At 49.2% G+C, this 17513-nt stretch overlaps 1 protein-coding gene across 3 annotated transcripts in view; it reads left to right on the top strand.

Moving 5' to 3' along the window:
• The window catches only part of NPAS1 (neuronal PAS domain protein 1), a 94385-nt gene extending 78768 nt beyond the window's left edge, over positions 1–15617 (top strand). For all 3 annotated transcript variants that reach the window (XM_083753747.1, XM_083753748.1, XM_083753749.1), the window contains exons 7-12: positions 482–594; positions 2840–3036; positions 3849–3955; positions 6765–6912; positions 10856–10953; positions 12608–15617. In XM_083753747.1, the coding sequence (XP_083609873.1) occupies positions 482–594; positions 2840–3036; positions 3849–3955; positions 6765–6912; positions 10856–10953; positions 12608–13809 (1865 nt within the window). In that variant the 3' untranslated portion in view covers positions 13810–15617. The remainder of the gene's footprint in view (positions 1–481; positions 595–2839; positions 3037–3848; positions 3956–6764; positions 6913–10855; positions 10954–12607) is intronic.
• Positions 15618–17513: the final 1896 nt, after the last annotated feature.

Here is a 17513-nt window from a genome sequence, read left to right as displayed (position 1 = left end):
TAAATTATTTATGTATTTATTTATTTTATTGGCAAGCCCTAGGCTCTGTGGTTTAACCCACAGCGCCATCCACATCCCTCTACTGTATAGCTACTATCACTGCAATCACTGTTCTCAAGCTCTTTCTTCTGCCTGATGTCCAGCTACAGCCTTTCGCTTCCTTCATGGCACAGTTTAACTACCTCCCACAGAGGACAGTGATGGCCACTAGCTTAGATGGCTTTAAAAGAGAATCGGACAAATTCATGGCTAGTCGCCTAGGTAGCTTGGCTCTGCCTCCATGGTTGCTTCTGAACACCAGTTGCTGGAAGCCACAGAAGACAGAGGGCTCTTGTGTTCGAATCCTGCTTTCTGGTTGGCCATTGTGAGGACAGGATGGTGGACTAGGTGAGCCATTGGCCTGGTCCAATAGGCCCTGCTTATGTTCTTGGAACAGCTCCTAATATTGAAGCTGTGACACCTGCCTGTCTCCGTGTTTTAGATCCAGCCAACTCCCATCCTGCTGAGGGCGACGTTTTGGACCGCTCCTTTTTCATCCGCCTGAAATCCACCCTGACCAAGAGAGGGCTTCACGTGAAAACTTCCGGCTACAAGGTAAAATGACGCCCGCTCCAGCTGTGGGTCTTACTTCCTCTTTATTTATTTATTAAAGGTTTTCTTGATTTACAAAAGTGTGTGCAATGTCTCTCTCACGTATTTCCCACCCCCCCCATGTAACATTTTTACAAATCAGTTTCATTTGTTGAGACATTAGGAAGAAAAGGGGGAAAGAGAGGGAGGGGGGAAAGATGGGTGGGGATCTGGTGGCGATGTTTCTATTTTATTTAATATATGTGGGGTTTGGTGTCAGCGTTGCTTGTGTTGTTCACTTGTGTTCCTTTGGTGGTGAGAGAGGTTGGGGTTGGCCTAGGGTGTGGTTGTTCATTTGTGGTTGGCTGTGGTAGTCTTTGTTTTCATGTGTGAGTGGGCTGGGTGGGTGTTTTGGATCAGGTTAGCCATATTGATTTGTATGCTGTTGGTGGATTTTTGTTGGGCTGTGTATGTGATAAAGGGGAGCCATACCGGGGTGAAGGTGTCTTCTTCTGTTTGTCCCCATGTCAGTTGCAGTTTATTGGTTAATTTTTCTAGTAGGGCTGTTTCCCATACTATTTGATACCATTGGTCCATGCTTACTCCTGACAGGTCTCTCCAGTGTCTGGCTATGTGGGGAGGCACTGTTGACGGCCTGTCTTGTGGCAGTGGGGGGTGGGTGGGGGGGGTGGAAGTGCAGAATTCCCTTTTCCCCCCTCCCACAATAATATTTATTGAATTTCATACAAACACAACACATACTATACATTGAATAAAACAAAAATAAGAAAAATAAAAATATAACAAAAAATAACCAATGGTACAACCACCAACACATATACAATAAGTTAATTAATTAGTCAAACTTCCAACTTCATAAACATATTACTTGACTTCCTCTAATCTCTTCCATCTGAATTTCCTTATAATCGAGTGTAGCAGTTTTCCAGTTCATTATTCAAAAAACAATATTCCAATTATAATCAAATTTCTTAACTTTTCTTAACATTATATTTCTCATTTATTTGTTTAATTCCAATTTAATCCTAGGCCTATTTGGTACTTTCAAGTAGTTACTAATCTTTCATATTACAATATTTGTTCAAATAATCTTTAAATTTCTTCCAGTCATCTTGAGGAAGTGCAGAATTCACAGTGTGCATCTGAAAACAGCAGCAAAGAATCAAGTCGCTAGTCCTTAAGGCTTGTATAGGCAATCTCAAAAGCAGTATTCCTAGAAATCAGGCCTGGGGCTATCAGGTTTGCTTCCTGCCGCACTGCTAACAGGCGCAGAGTAATGCACGCAGAAAAAAATCCTGCAAGATGCAAGGAGCGGTGCAGATGTGTGTGTGTTCTTTGTAGGTTGCAAAATTCTGCTTTTCTCGATGCAGAATGTGGTTCGCCTTTGCACAAAAACGTATAACGTTTTTCCCATTTGGAAAAAAAAAAGTAGTTGCGCAGAATACATAAGCCGCCACTTAGAGCCAAAGTGGTGGTTGTGGCTGGACCAGGACTTACCGTATTTTTCGCTCTATAAGACGCACCAGACCACAAGACGCACCTAGTTTTTGGAGGAGGAAAACAAGAAAAAAAATATTCTGAATCTCAGAAGCCAGAACAGCAAGAGGGATCGCTGCGCACAGTGAAAGCAGCGATCCCTCTTCCTGTTCTGGCTTCTGGGATAGCTGCGCAGCCTGCATTCGCTCCATAAGACGCACACACCACTTCCCCTTACTTTTTAGGAGGAAAAAAGTGAGTCTTATAGAGCAAAAAATACGGTAAATGAAACAAAATTAGGTAGGATTCCTGCTGCTGGCCTGAGATGATAGAATCATAGAATTGTAGAGTTGGGGGGGACTTTGTTTAAATGACTTCCTATGCACCAGTCTTGATGATGATTCTGATGGTGATGATGAAGATAACAACAACAACAACAACAATATGATGATGATGATGGGTATGCAAACTAAGGCCCGGGGGCCGGATCCGACCCAATTGCCTTCTAAATCCAGTCTGGGAATCAGCATGTTTTTACATAAGTAGAATGTGCGCTTTTCTTTAAAATGCATCTCTGGGTTATTTGTGGGGCATAGGAATTCGTTCAGCCCCCCCAAAAAAAACAAAATTAGTCCGGCCCCCCACAAGGTCTGAGGGACAGTGGACTGGCCCCCTGCTGAAAAAGTTTGCTGACCCCTGATGATGATAAGGTTCTCCTGTCCATGCCCCCTCCCTCAAACCCTCTTCTCCTGCTCTCCCTCGCCCCCTGCAGGTGATCCACGTCACAGGCCGCCTCCGCCCCCGGCTGCCGTCCTTCTCCCACACCCACTCCCTGCTGGGCCGCGTGATGGGGCTGGTGGCGCTGGCCCACACCCTGCCCCCTTCCACGCTCAGCGAGGTGCGCATCGAGTGCCACATGTTTGTCTTCCGGGTCAACATGGACTTGCAGATCGTGTACTGCGAGAGCAGGTGGGTTGCCAGGGCCCTCTGGGCTGCTTTGTGCCATTCTTGGGGAACGCGGGCATCTGTTGGCAGAGACGGCTGAAAAAGTCACAGCACCCGAGCGAGTTGGAAATCGAAGTTACGCACATAGCACTTCAAAGGATAGTGGCTTTCTGTTGTCTTTATTTCTCTGCCCATTTTGGTTTCTGCTATTGCCTCTAGATTTGCTGCTCCTGTCCCCCAGCCCCCCACCCATATTGTATCTGAGCCAAAGTCCACATAATTGATCCTATATCCTCCCCCTGCCTCCTTCCCCCGCCCACGTTCCTTCTGTTGTTTCCCTCTGCCTGGTTTGGATTGTAAGCTCCTTGGGGCAGGGCTCTGTCACACCTCTTTCTTGTAAGGTGCTGTACGCACAGATGGCCCCGTATGAATACAGTGGTGCCCCGCAAGACGAACGCCTCGCAAGACGGAAAACCCGCTAGACGAAAGGGTTTTCCGTTTTGGAGGCGCTTCGCAAAACGAATTTCCCTATGGGCTTGCTTCGCAAGACGAAAAAGTCTTGCGAGTTCCTTTGGGTTTTTTCCCCTTTCCCCCCCTTTTCCTAAGCCGCTTAACAGCTGAGCGCTAAAAGCCGCTAAACCGCTAATAGCGCTAAACCGCTAAGCTGTCAATGGGCTTGCTTTGCAAAACGAGAAAACCACTATACGAAGAGCCTCACGGAACGAATTAATTTTGTCTTGCGAGGCACCACTGTAAATGGATCTCCTGCTCAGCCTTTCCGTAATCTGCCTTCCTTTTTCCTCTCTCTTCCCCTGACACCCCCACCCCCACCCCAGGATCAGCGATTATATGGACTTGACCCCCTCGGAGCTCGTGGGCAAAAGCTGCTACCAGTTCATTCATGGCGAGGATGTGGAGGGAATCTGGCAAAGTCACCTGGACTGTATGTTGGCTTCGTAATGGTGTTAACAGTGATAGTCTTTTTCTTTTAGAGCATCCCGTGCACGTTCCTGAGCTCCCATCTAGTCCAGGGCATGCCCTCCAAAAGCTAGAATTCCTGGCACCCTTAGCGAACTACAGATCCCATGATTCGGGGCAGGGGAGTCTGTGTACTTTAAATACAGGCAGCCTTTGGCAAGTCCACAAGCAGAAGCCACCCTATAATAATAATAATAATAATAATAATAACAACAACAACAACAACAACAAATTTATTTATACCCCACCCTACAACAACAACAACAACAACAAATTTATTTATACCCCACCCTCCCCGGCCAGAGCCGGGCTCAGGGCAGCTAAAACCAGTAAAAATTACAGTAAAAACATAATAGGGGGGTGGGGGGAACAATTTAAAATACAGGTTAAAATGCAATTTACAATGCAGCCTCATTTTAAAAGTAGCCCATAGATCAAAACCATAAGGGGAGGGAAACATAAGGGTCAGACTGAGTCCAAACCAAAGGCCAGGCGGAACAGCTCCGTCTTGCAGGCCTTGCGGAAAGATGTGAAGTCCCACAGGGCCCTGGTCTCTTGTGACAGAGCGTTCCACCAAGTCAGGGCCAGTACTGAAAAGGCCCTGGGCCTAGCTGAGGGCAATCTAACCATCTTGGGACCTCCAAAATGTTGTCATTTGTGGACCTTTCCCCTTGGATTCCCCAGGGACTGGTATTTGGAGGCTTTGGCTGCTTTGGGAAACAGAGTCCTGGGCTAGACTGGCCTTTGGTCTGGTCCGCCAGGGCTCCACTTCGAATCATAAAGTCGGAAGGGACTGCATCTAACCCTCTGTAATGCAGGGATCTTTTGTGCAATGTGGGGCTCAAACCCTTCAAGCCTCAGATAAGAGTCTTGTGCTCTATCGGCTGACTTTTTATGTTGTTCTAGAACATGGCTTGGGACGCGGGTGGCGCTGTGGGTTAAACCACAGAGCCTAGGACTTGCCAATCAGAAGGTTGGCGGTTCGAATCCCCGTGACGGGGTGAGCTCCCGTTGCTCGGTCCCTGCTCCTGCCAGCCTAGCAGTTCAAAAGCACGTCAAAGTGCAAGTAGATAAATGGGAAGGTAAACGACATTTCCGTGCGCTGCTCTGGTTTGCCAGAAGCGGCTTAGTCATGCTGGCCACATGACCCGGAAGCTGTACGCCGGCTCCCTTGGCCAATAAAGCGAGATGAACGCCGCAACCCCAGAGTCGGCCACGACTGGACCTAATGGTCAGGGGTCCCTTTACCTTTACTAGAACATGGCTGGGCACTCTAGGGCCCTCCTGATGTTTGCTGGGATCATTGGGATCATTGATAAAACTTTATTCGCATTAGCCAATGGCCATAGCAACAATAAAACATTACAGTATATACAGAAAGGGAAGTTTGATATAAGAGCACAATTTAAAGTCCTGAATCAGCCGTCAGTTAGTGGCCCTTATTCTGGTTGCCCCTGCTATGAACCTAGCAACCTTTGCTGTTATCTGCTCATTTTGATCTGATAGAAGAAAGGACATTGTGGCAGTGGTTGAGCGCCCTGGGATGGTTAGCACGAGTGGGGTGATGATCTCATTCCTCAGGTCTTTGTAGAGAGCGCAAGACAGGAGAACGTGTGCCGCTGTTTCGGTGCTACTGTTTCCACAGGCGCAAAAGCGTTTCTCAGGTGGGATCTTTTGGAATCGACCCTCAAGTACCGCAGATGGCAAAACATCCAGTCTTGCAAGTGTAAAAGCACGTCTGTATTTTGGGATAATACGTTTGTGCAGACATGGGGCCAGAGAATCAAAATGGAGAGGTGGAAACTGAACATACCAAGGGAAGAATTTCCTTATAGTGGCCAGGTTGTTCTGATGCTCGATATCTTTCAGACGTTGACCAGTTAGACTGTTTGCTTTAGTAGGGACCATAGTGAGTAGGTGTTGTGGGATAGGCCACAAGAATGACGTTTTTGATAGATGGTTTTAAGCCAGGCACTTTTATGAGAGTCTTGAAGTACTAAGGATAGTAAACTGGCGGCGGGGTGTGTGTATGTGTGTGTTGAATTTAGGTGGAGCCAGAAGTTAAGAGTTCTTTGCCAAGTCCGTACTTCTACTGAATGCAGACTTGTCTGCTGGACTACAGCTTCCATCGTCCCTTGCGGTTGGCCGTGCTGGCTGGGACTGATGGGTGTCAGAGTCTAACATCACCTGGAGGGCAATGGGTCCCCCCCCCCATTACAGACCAAAGGGGTCACTGTTTTGGCCAAAGCAATCTCTACAAGCCACCGCTGGCTTCTCCTGATCCGTTTTCAGTCAAGATTCCTGCCACGTTGGGGGTTGGACTAGATGACCCTGGGGGTTCCTTTCAACTCCACAGTTCTAAGATTCTTCTCCTACCCTGGCACCTCTTCAGCTCCGCTGCCTGTGAAAAGCAGATTGTCCAAGGACCAGTTTGATGCAGTCAGCAGAATCAAGCGGTAAAGCTCTTCCTGGACTGTACTACCTTCCAACAAAGTGGGGGGGGGGCTCTGTTGAATTTTTGATTGGCCCCCTCCATTTTAAAAAAACCCTCCTTGCATTTAACAGATGTGTTGTGAAAGAGTGAAGAATTTCAGCCAAGCTCAAGGCTTGCTTTCTACCCAGCTTGCAACCTTCCCTGGTGACCTGAAGTGGTACAGTCCAGGAAAGTCTTCACCACTGAAGTGCATGTTCTTCAGCGCCTTGGGGTAGACACAGTTAATGTTTTTCTTCCTAAAACTATTGTTAATGGCTGCTGCCTCCACTTCCTCCTTTAGTGTTAAACAAGGGGCAGGTGGTGACCCAGTATTACCGCTGGCTGCAGAAGAACGGGGGCTTTGTGTGGGTCCAGTCATGCGCCACCATCTCGGTCAACGTCAAGAACCCCACCGAGAAGAACATGGTCTGGGTGAACTACATCCTCAGGTGAGGTGTCCCGTCTCGATTCGTACAAAGTTCAGAGCAAACGAGGGCATATTTTTTAATAGCTTTCCACCGCCGCAGAATTCCCAGCACCAAGGGGTTGCCATCATTGCATCCCAGTCAAGGCACATATCACAGCCAGAAAGGGGCTCTAGGGAGGCAGTGTGGTGTAGTGGTTAGAGACTAGGACCTGGGAGACTGGGGTTCAACTCCCCATTTGGCCATGAAGCTGGGGCCAGCCGCTGTCTGTCAACCTAGCCTACCTTGCAGGGATGTTGTGGGGGGGGGGCGGAAATGAGAAAGTGGAGAATATAAATGCAACAACAACAATAATAAACCTACTACAGGTTTATTGTTGTTGTTGCATTTATATTCTCCCCCTACTACTCCCCCTGCCCCTGAAAGAGCTGGGACGGGTGCTGAAAGGGGCAGATGCTGTTAACTAGCTTCCCCTTCCTGGTGGGGATGGAATCCAATGGAGAGCACAAGTATTTTATGTTTTATGATGGTTTTATATTTTGCTCTAGATTCAGGTAGGTAGCCATGTTGGTCTGACGCAGTAGATACACACACACACACACACACACAATATATAAAATATATAAAATATATAAAAATTGTCCAGTAGCACCTTAAGTTGGTCTCTAAGGTGCAACTGGACATTTTTTAAATTTTTTAAAAATACAGTTGTGCCCCGCAAGACGAATGCCTCGCAAGACGGAAAACCCGCTAGACGAAAGGGTTTTCCGTTTTGGAGGTGCTTCGCAAAACGAATTTCCTATGGGCTTGCTTCGCAAGACGAAAATGTCTTGCGAGTTCCTGCGGGTTTTTTTTCCTTTCCCCCCTTTTTCCCAAGCCGCTAAGCCGCTTATCATCTGATCCGCTAAGACGCTAAGCCGCTTAACAGCTGATCCGCTAAGTCGCTTAACAGCTGATCCGCTAAGCCGCTTATCAACTGATCCACTAAACCACTTATCAGCTGATCCGCTAAGCCGCTTATCAGCTGATCCGCTAACCCACTAATAGCGCTAATCTGCTAAGCCTCTTATCAGCTGATCCACTAAGCCACTTATCAGCTGATCCACTAAGCCGCTTAACAGCTGATCCGCTAAGCCACTTATCAGCTGATCCGCTAAGCCGCTTATCAGCTGATCCGCTAAGCCACTTATCAGCTGATCCACTAAGCCGCTTATCAGCTGATCCGCTAAGCCACTTATCAGCTGATCCGCAAACCCACTAATAGCGCTAATCTGCTAATCCGTCAGTGGGCTTGCTTCGCAAGACGAAAAAACTGCAAGACGAAGAGACTCACGGAACGGATTCTTTTCGTCTTGCGAGGCACCACTGTATTTTGCTGGAAGGTGCTCAGAGTGGCTGGGGCGACCCAGTCAGATATATAATATAATATTTATTATTATTTATTTATCTTGCTCAAGCCCCCACCATCCCCCTCCCAAAAAACAACAACCCCAAAGCTGGCAGTGAGCATGTGTGCAAATGGTTATTCTGCAAGAACGCAGGCTATTCTTCAAGCAGGCCTCCTCCCACCGGTGTGGCAAAAGGGGCCCTTTGGATTTCAGGAAGCTGCCTTACGCAGAGTAATGCCATTGGTCCATCAAGCTCAGTACAGAAACTGAGTGCACTAGGGAGTTTTTCAAATGGACATTGGATGTTCAGGGTGCCTGGCTGCTTTTTTAAATCTAGATTTTTCAAAGGTTCAGTCCCCGCTCCCTGAGGTCTCAAGTGGCAAAAGTTCATCAAGAGCTTTCACCACACTCAGCCTTTTGGATCCCGAGTCCTTTAAAGGTAAAGGTAAAGGGACCCCTGACCATTAGGTCCAGTCGTGGCCAACTCTGGGGTTGCGGCGCTCATCTCGCTTTATTGGCCGAGGGAGCCGGCGTACAGCTTCCGGGTCATGTGGCCAGCATGACTAAGCTGCTTCTGGCGAACCAGAGCAGCGCACGGAAACGCCGTTTACCTTCCCGCCAGAGTGGTGCCTATTTATCTACTTGCACTTTGATGTGCTTTCGAACTGCTAGGTTGGCAGGAGCAGGGACAGAGCAACGGGAGCTCACCCCATCACGGGGATTCGAACTGCCGACCTTCTGGCAAGTCCTAGGCTCAGTGGTTTAACCCACAGCGCCACTCCTCAAATCAAGACCACCCCCATCTCTGTTGCCCCAGGTGCAACATTTAAAATCTACTTAAGAACTACCAAATATTCTCTGATGAAGTCTTTTTTCTCCCTCTTCCCAGCCTGCCACGCTTGCCCACCCTTCCAAACAGATAAAAGGGATCTGTGAATGGCTACTGCAGATGGTTATTAATGACTACTTTCCCCCTTTCCCTCCCGATAAAGCAAAGGGAAGCATTATTATGCTAATCCTGCAAGCAATTGCCGATGGTAATGTATGATTTGTAAGGGTGATTAGTATTTTAGTTAATTAGTGCTGTAATTAGAGGCTAATTAACTTTCTCGCAGCCTCCCTGCAAACTTGCTTGCTTCCCTCTCCGCTGCCACCGCCCCGCCAAAACCAACACCACTTTGCAAAGCGGGACAGGGGAGAAAAAATGCCCGGGCTGGAAGGCTCTGTGTTCGAGGAACAGCAAAGCGGTGTGTTGAGCTGGAACACACCATTTGTAAGTTGCGGGGAGGACAGTTTGGCAGTTTCGGGGAAGGAAAGCAGCTGAACTTAGCAGGTGGCGCTGACCCCCAGATTTGGTCTCCTCAATTATATGGCGATGCAGCACCATTCGGAAAGACCCCTGGGGGCAGGGAATGGTGCCTGAGAGTAGCGCGAGCATAGCAGCACAGAGGTTGTCGATGGGAAAAAGTGAGCACTGGTGTCAGACATAAACTCTCTCTCACTCCCTAGAGCCCAAACCCCAGATACGTTTGGACTGTCATATTCACTGGCCACGTCCCTCTTTATTTCACTTGCCCCTGACATCCCAAATGGGTCCTGGGGCTCCAGAGAAGAACGACGCCTGGGTTCTGAATCGCCTCCTTCCATTGCATCGGTTGCCCTGCAACGATAACTTGCTTTTGGGGGGAGGGACTCTTAACTTGAACTGGTTCCAGCTTTGCTCGCTTGACAATAAAACCCCCAACCCTGCTGTTTTTGGTATGTGTGCGTGTAGGGTGTTTTTTCAACACACACACACACACACACACACCAAATCCACAAGGGAGAGTTTGTGATTTCAATCTGTCCTTGTTTGTTCTTGGACAATGAAGTGCCAATGGTCCCTCTGCTGTGGCTGCGGCTGTTCCGCTGATTCTAGCCTGCAGGTGGCTGGATGTGTCAGCTCTTATTCAAGTTGGCTTTCTTCAGTCCCCTTCTGGGTGGGAGGAGGGAGTTGCAGCGCTTATTTTAATCCCTGGCCTCTCAGCGTTGCCACATGGCTGCTAAGCAGGGAGACTGGATCTCTCTCTCTGTCTCGGCTTCCTTGCTGCCACCAAGCGGCCGCGCTTACGAGATCCAGCTACGATCCTTCACGATGCCAAAGTCCCCAGCGCCATTTCAAAGGCCTCCTCTTGAGGGAGGGATGGTGCAGAGCAGTGCCCCAGAGGTGGAAATGGTAGGGAATGTGTACAGGAGAGAGAATTACATTTCCTTTTCATCCTGGCACAAATTCTGCTGCCTTCTGTATCCCAGCCACCACTGGAGGTGTTCCACTCTGAAGTTCTTTATACTGCTTTCCGGCAATCCTCCAAACTGTTGTGGGCAGAACGGAAAAACGGACCCTCCTCCGAGGCATCTCCTGGGCCCGGCCTTTGGCTTAACCCCGGCAAAACATCCGAAACCCCAGCATCACCTCTGAACCTCGCTGGCAAGACGAAGATATATCTTGAAGCTTTGGAACGATCCTCACATATGCATTTCTTTAATAGTCTCCTTTCCTCTACCCCCCCCATCCCCGTTTCACTTTTAACCCTTTCCAGCAAGCCGGAGTGTAAGAACACCGTGCTGGACATATTCCAGCTGCCCGGGATTCCCGCAAGACAGACGGAGGCCGTTGAGGTGGGGCCAGAATTCAAAGGTGAATAAAATGAAGCCTTGGACAGGGAGGGGAGGTTAGCTTGCCAAGCAGAAAAGCTCCGTGCATTGCTAGCGGAAGAGATTTGGGCAAACAGGTGTGGGCTGTCTCTTTCAGCAGAGCTCTTAGGTTCTTGCCTGCTGATAAAATATAGCAAACCTACTATTTTCCCTTTGAAAATAAAAGGGCCCCCTTTGCTATTTATCAGTTTGTTTTTTAAAGAGAGAGTCCTGGTGTAGTCGCTGCCTTCGCTCTTCTCAGCCCCTTTGTGAACTGCTGCAGGAAGCAGGTGTTTTGTTTCTCTGGCCCCAATTCAAGGTGCTGTTTTAAGCTTTCAGGGGCTTGGGACCCCGGGGGAACTGAAGGATTGCCTCCTTCTGTGTGTTTCTGCCCTGCATGCTCCAGTCATCTTCTCACACCAGAGAGCCCTCAGCCCCATGAAGCACAGTGGGCACTACCTTTAAAGCCCTAAACGGCCTCAGTCCAGTATACCTGAAGGAGCGTCTCCACCCCCATCACTCTGCCTGGACACTGAGGTCCAGTGCCAAGGGCCTTCTGGTGGTTTCCTCACTGTGAGATGTGAGGTTGCAGGGAACCAGGCAGAGGGTCTTCTCGGTGGTGGCACCCGCCCTGTGGAATGCCCTCCCACCAGATGTCAAAGAGAAAAACAACTACCTGGTTTTTAGAAGACATCTGAAGGCAGCCCTGTTTAGGGAAGCTTTTAATGTTTAATAGGTTATTGTATTTTAATATTCTGTTGGAAGCCGCCCAGAGTGGCTGGGGAAACCCAGCCAGATGGGCGGGGTATAAATAATAAATAATAATAATAATAATAATAATAATAATAATTATTATTATTATTATTATTATTATACCACACTTCATCTGTCCCAAGGTGGTTCACAGCTTAAAAACAAAACACATAATAAAAAACAAGAACAAAATAAACCAATAACCACCCTCCCCGCTACAAACATATTTAAAAGGGTTTAGGATCTTAAGACAGCCCAAGGGACAGCCCAAGGCATGGCTCAGTGCGACCTTCAAGCTGAAAAAGATTCTCCACCCTGCTGCTTGGTGGCTCACCACGTCACCCAGATGTGGGCACTGCACTGTTAGAAGTGGCCAGTGAAAACGTGGCTGTTTAGAAAGATTATCCGCTGATTCACCTTTAACATCCCAGTTTCAGGGGATGTTTTGTATATTGTTATGGGGGCTTGGCCTTAAGATTTTTGATGGGGATTGCTGCATTTATTGTTGTTATTATTATTATTATTAGTCACCTTTAGTTCCTTTGAAAATACATAAAGGGATAAATGAAATTACGGGGAGGATGTGCAACCTGATTGAGTAGGTTTCCCCCCTCTCCAAGGCGGAAATTCTGCCATGCTGGCTTTTGAGTTCCTGCTGTGCCCAAATCCACTTCAAGGCTTCCCGGCGTCGCTTTGCCTCTGTGGTGGTGATTATTAGCTGCGCTGCTGGCAGGAAGCTGCTCTGAAGCGAGGTCTAAACTTTCCCCCAGGTCTTCTGCGGATAGAAATTTTGCTTGGCAATATCAATCTGGCCAACTCCTGGCCGTGGGAAGATGCTTAGCTCCCTGCTGCCTTGCTCAGTTGATTATTCCCCCTCCTCTCTCCCCACCTGATTTCCCTTTCAGAGAGCAGGCTTGCCAAAGAGAGCAGCCAAGGGCGGAAGCTTTACTCCCCCAGCAAACCTGGCTCCCTAGCCGAGGCCTATCCCCGAAGTGCGGCAGAGGCCGGTGCCCGGTGCCGCCTGGCAGAGACCGATTCCAGCGGCCCAGAAACGAATTACCGGGAGGAGGAACTGTCAGACGGAGGCGCTGGGAGCGACACCGAGGGACCGCCCAGCAAGCGCATCAAGCTGGAGTTCCAGCCAGAGAGCCCCTCGCGGGAGGCAAAGGAGCCCAGCTCCGAGGAGTCGGACAGTGGCAGCGAATCGGAGCTGGGCCTCCTCCCACAGCAGAGGGCGCCCCTGGCCAGGAAAGCCAACGGCTGCAAGGGCGGGGGCCGGAGGAGGGCAGGGCCCGGCCGCCCGGAGTTTGCCTCCGTCATCCAGACTCAGAAGAGCTCCGTTCTGAAAGCTGCCCCAGCCCTTAGCATTAAATCTGAGCAGCCCCCCGGTGCCAAGGGAGCCCCCTGGACCTGTCCTGCCGCCCACAAGGGCAGCCCTTACACTGTGAACAAAGCACTTAGCTTAGAGAAGCCCTCTCTGCGGCCCGCCTCTTCTCACCTGTACGTCTCCATCCCGGACTCTGTGCTCACCCCGCCCGAGATGGAGAGCGGCGCCCCCAAAGGGCCTTGCGGCCCCTCTCCCCGGACCGTCCCGGTGGCCTCCTCTTCGGCGGACACTCTCTCACCCCCGCTCTCGGGCTCCCCGTGCGAGGAGAGGGCCACGTCCACGCCCTTCACGCCGCTCCTCTACCCCGCCGACATGGAGGTGCTGCAGCGGTTCCACGCGGGCAACGTGGTTGTGCCGCTGGTGCACCAGCTGGGCGGCCCGCATGCCAGCACATCCGGCTCGCAGGGCCTTTACGCCACCAGCACCATCCGGTACGCCCCTGCCGACGTGACCCTCGGCATGCAAAGCAACGTGCTCCCACCTTCTCACCCCATCAACCTCATGGACATCGGTGGCGCCGAGGCCAAGACGCCCCGGGAACTTATGTACCACCACCTGCAGCGGTTGAACATGGTCGCGCCCTTTGGGAACTCGGCAAGCTTGGCCCAGATTTCAGGGGGAGCCTTTGCCGCAACGGACTCCTTGTTTTCCACGCTGCCCTTCTCGATGGCCGGCAGCGGGGTCCACGGTGCCTCGGCTTTGGAACGCAAGGAGGACTGAGCCCATGGCCAAACTCTGTGCTGGGCAGAGCCATCAATTAAAGGTTCTGTGTGCCCCTTTTAAAGGAAAGCTCGGTGCCAACTTCCCTGCCGCCGAGGGAAGAAATCTCTGTTCTCTTAACAAATCCCTGCGTGTCTCATCTTTTCATAGCACCCCTTTCTAAACCTCTGGCAAATTAATAGCGTGACCATCTCCTCAGCCGTCTTGTGTTCCACTCTTGCTCCTTGCCTGGCCACCCAGATGCTGCTGTTTGAAACTGCTGTTCTGGTTGCGGAACGAATTCAGGAGTTAGCCCAGTGCAAATGCGGAGTTCGGGAGTTTAACCCAGGGCAAAGTCGGTGCAACTTTCCTGGGAAAGATGAAAGAGGTATCCTACATTCGTTCTTGTCTGTCTTCCTGCTGCTACAAGTTGACTTCCTTCCTCCACCATGTTTGCTGGAGACTTTGGGGTGGGTTTTTCTTTGTATGTATGGGGGTTATGTTTAGGCCTTGCAGGTTTATCTGTTGAGAGGACCACCTGCCTGCTAGCCAAGGCGAGTGTAACTCAAAGAAACCTGCACATGAACAGCAGGGTGTCAACACCCCCAACTCAGTCCCCCAATGTGATTACATCAGTGTTACCACTTTTGCTTCTGTTCTGTCCACACTGCACTATCCCTTACAGCACAGCAATTGCTCAAAAGTCCGGCTCTGAATTATAAACAAGAATCCAGGTGTGGCAAGTATATCTGAATGAATCAACCCTTTGGGCACTCCTCTTATCTCGTATAGCCTCACCTTCGTCATGCTTCCCCCTTCTGCAAATAATGGATTAATAGCTTATATGTTTTCTGTGTGCTCAGATCAAAGGGGAAAGAGATTACTAAAGCTGTCTTAACTGCCCTGTTGCCAAGGGTTCTGCCACCAGCTTAACAGTCTTAAGTGAAATTTGGGTGCCAACAGGTGACGGCTAATTTCCCAGCGGTTAAAACTTCTGAAAGTGAAGGAAGATGCAGTGTGGATAAACCAATAATAGACCATGGACAGTTCTAAACAGCTAACAGGGTGTTGATTCTGCTCTTCTAACAACCAGGTGTTCAGACTTCTCATCCGCCCATTTGTCTACCAGTGGCTGTTGTAGCAAAATGGGAATTCTGTGTGCAGAGGCGGTCTACCAGGGTGACAGATTTGGGGTGGGGTAGATTGGGATAACCATCATCACCACGCCATTCCTAGAAGGTTCTGCCTGGCCACTGTTGGGAGGTGGGAGAAATGGTGGACAAGATGCGCCTCTTTGATGGTCCAATCCTGCAAGGTTGCTTGTTCCTCTCATCACTGTGCAAACACAGCTGTTGCTTTGATCCTGTACTCAGTAGAAAAAAAGCTTCCACCATTGAGACCCCTTGGGACATGAAAAGGACCTTTTCCATCCAGAGCCCAAAATGCAGGCCAGAAAAGGGATGGAAACAGGTAGGTCGTCATCGTATGTGATGACAGCACTTAAAAAGGTTTAAAAAATGTTACGCCATAACTTTTAGCACTTATTCAGAATAAAGACTACTTGTACAGTTTGGTGGGAAAGGGTGGGTGGGGGGAAACCCACAGCGAGACAGTAGCACTTGGATGATGTGGTATTTTTCTGTGTAACTCATCGCTAAAGATCTGTGTGTGTGTGCGCGTTTTTTTCTTTTATTAACCTACGGTTCTCGTTGGATAGATGAATGTAGTTTCCACTGTTCACTTGTTCTTTACATTTTGCTGCTTCTTTTGGCGATCTGGGGTTTCAGAGAAAATGAAAATAAATGGGACTCTGTTCCTGCCTAAAAAGATTTCAGTAGGCGCAACCATTTTTCCTGGCAGGCTTAAGAGCAGTAAGATCATGTCGTAATAATGCCTGTGTGTATCCTCATTTTGAGTTAATTAACAAAAGGATCCCCCACACACACACACCAAAGAGAAATACAAACATATTTGAAAGTACTTGGAATGACAATGTGATGGTTTTTTAGGGCACACACCAGCCTGAACACGCATGATTCCTCTGCAGTCTGGTCTCCCCTGAAATGTTTGTTATTTGGATCAAAAATTCCAAAGTGTGTTTTCTCAAATTTGCTAGTGACAGGATAGCTCAGTTGGTAGAGCATGAGACTCTTAATCTCAGGGTCGCAGGTTCGAGCCCCACCTTGGGCAAAAAGATTCCTGCATTGCAGGGGGGGAGGGTTGGACTAGATGACTCTCGTGATCCCTTCAAATTTTACAGTTCTGTGATTCTGCGATAAAAGCAGAAGCGGTTGCCAAGTGCCATCAAGGACAGGTGTGAAATTCAAAGCAGCCTTGGCAAATTGTGAGCAATTACCTGAAACGAAAGGAAATTCGGCGCTGCTAAAGCACAAGGAAGGGTCTCAATACCTTCGAGAAAAGTGACTGCCCTCCTCATTGCCAGCTCAAACATTCAAATAAGACAAGAGCTACTGGGCACAGGGTCACGTAAGTGTATGAGGTGAAACATGACAGAGCTGGATAGGTAGACTTTTTCCTCCCACATAATACTAGGAGTTGGGACCATCCGGTGAAGCTGAATGTTGGAAGGCTCAAGAAAGGACTTCTTCACAGCACATAAACTATGAAAGCAGTTTCCCCCAGAGGTAGTGATGGCCACCTACTTGGATGGCTTTAAAAGAGACTTTTTAGCAATTCACGGAGGATAAGGCTGCCAGTGCCTGTTAGCCACAGGGGCTCTGTTGTTGGAGGCAGGGTGCTTCCGAGTTGCTGGGACACACAAATGGGGGAAGTGCTGTTGTGCTCGGGTCCTGCTTCATTTTCCACAGGCATCTGGTTGTCCCCAGGGAGAACAGGCTGTAGACTAGATGGGCCTTTGGCTTGATCCAACATGGTTTTTCTTATGTACCCAGAGGGGGAATGAAGTCAAATCACAGCCCTTCCCATCTATGTCAGCTGCATGCTGTGCATCCACGTCTGGAGGGAAGAGCTCTCATCTTCCCTATTATAAGTGCATGACAAAGCCCCTGCCTATAGGAGCAGCACAGCTCAAATGAGGCTCAACAGTGGGAAGTCTGCAAACACACAGACAGCTCTGCCCAGAGCTGGCTGTTGGGTTTGTGGGTGCCCTATTGGCACTTCTGGTAGAAACATTGCTGGGAGCAGTGTTCCAAGTGAGGCTTGGGGGTAGTTCTAGATTCTCTCAGTGCTCCAGAATGCTCAATGTAGTGCCTCTCCAGGACATGCTGGGAAATGTTAACTGGTGGCTTGTAGACGCAGCTGCCTGGCATTGTGGGGAGGGGTGGCGGCGAGGGCAGGCATTTGTGGTGATGGTGGTGGCCCCTGGCAGCTTCAATGAGCTACAATGTGGAGAGTAGGATTGTGCCAACCTTTATAGCAGGGATGCAAGGGGACTTCTGGGTTCCATGCCTCGAGGGTCCCACCTTATCTCAAGAACCACCCTCACACCTTGATGTGAAAAGTGTGGGAAGCTATGAAGGGAGAAAACGGCCTTAGGTGCCAGCTGGCAGAATCGATGAAATCGCTTTTGAACGTACCCTGTTTTCCCGAAAATAAGACAGTGTCTTATATTAATTTTTGCTCCCAAAGATGCGCTAGGTCTTATTTTCAGGGGATGTCTTATTTTTCCATGAAGAAGAATATGGTACACATTTATTGTCTAATTGTGAGTCAGCCAGACTCCGTCAGGGCAGAGCAAGCAAGAG

This window comes from Podarcis gaigeae (assembly GCF_964106915.1).
Source record: "Podarcis gaigeae genome assembly, chromosome: 8".
Taxonomy (NCBI): Eukaryota; Metazoa; Chordata; class Lepidosauria; order Squamata; family Lacertidae; genus Podarcis; species Podarcis gaigeae.
This window is presented reverse-complemented; position numbering and strand designations above follow the sequence as displayed.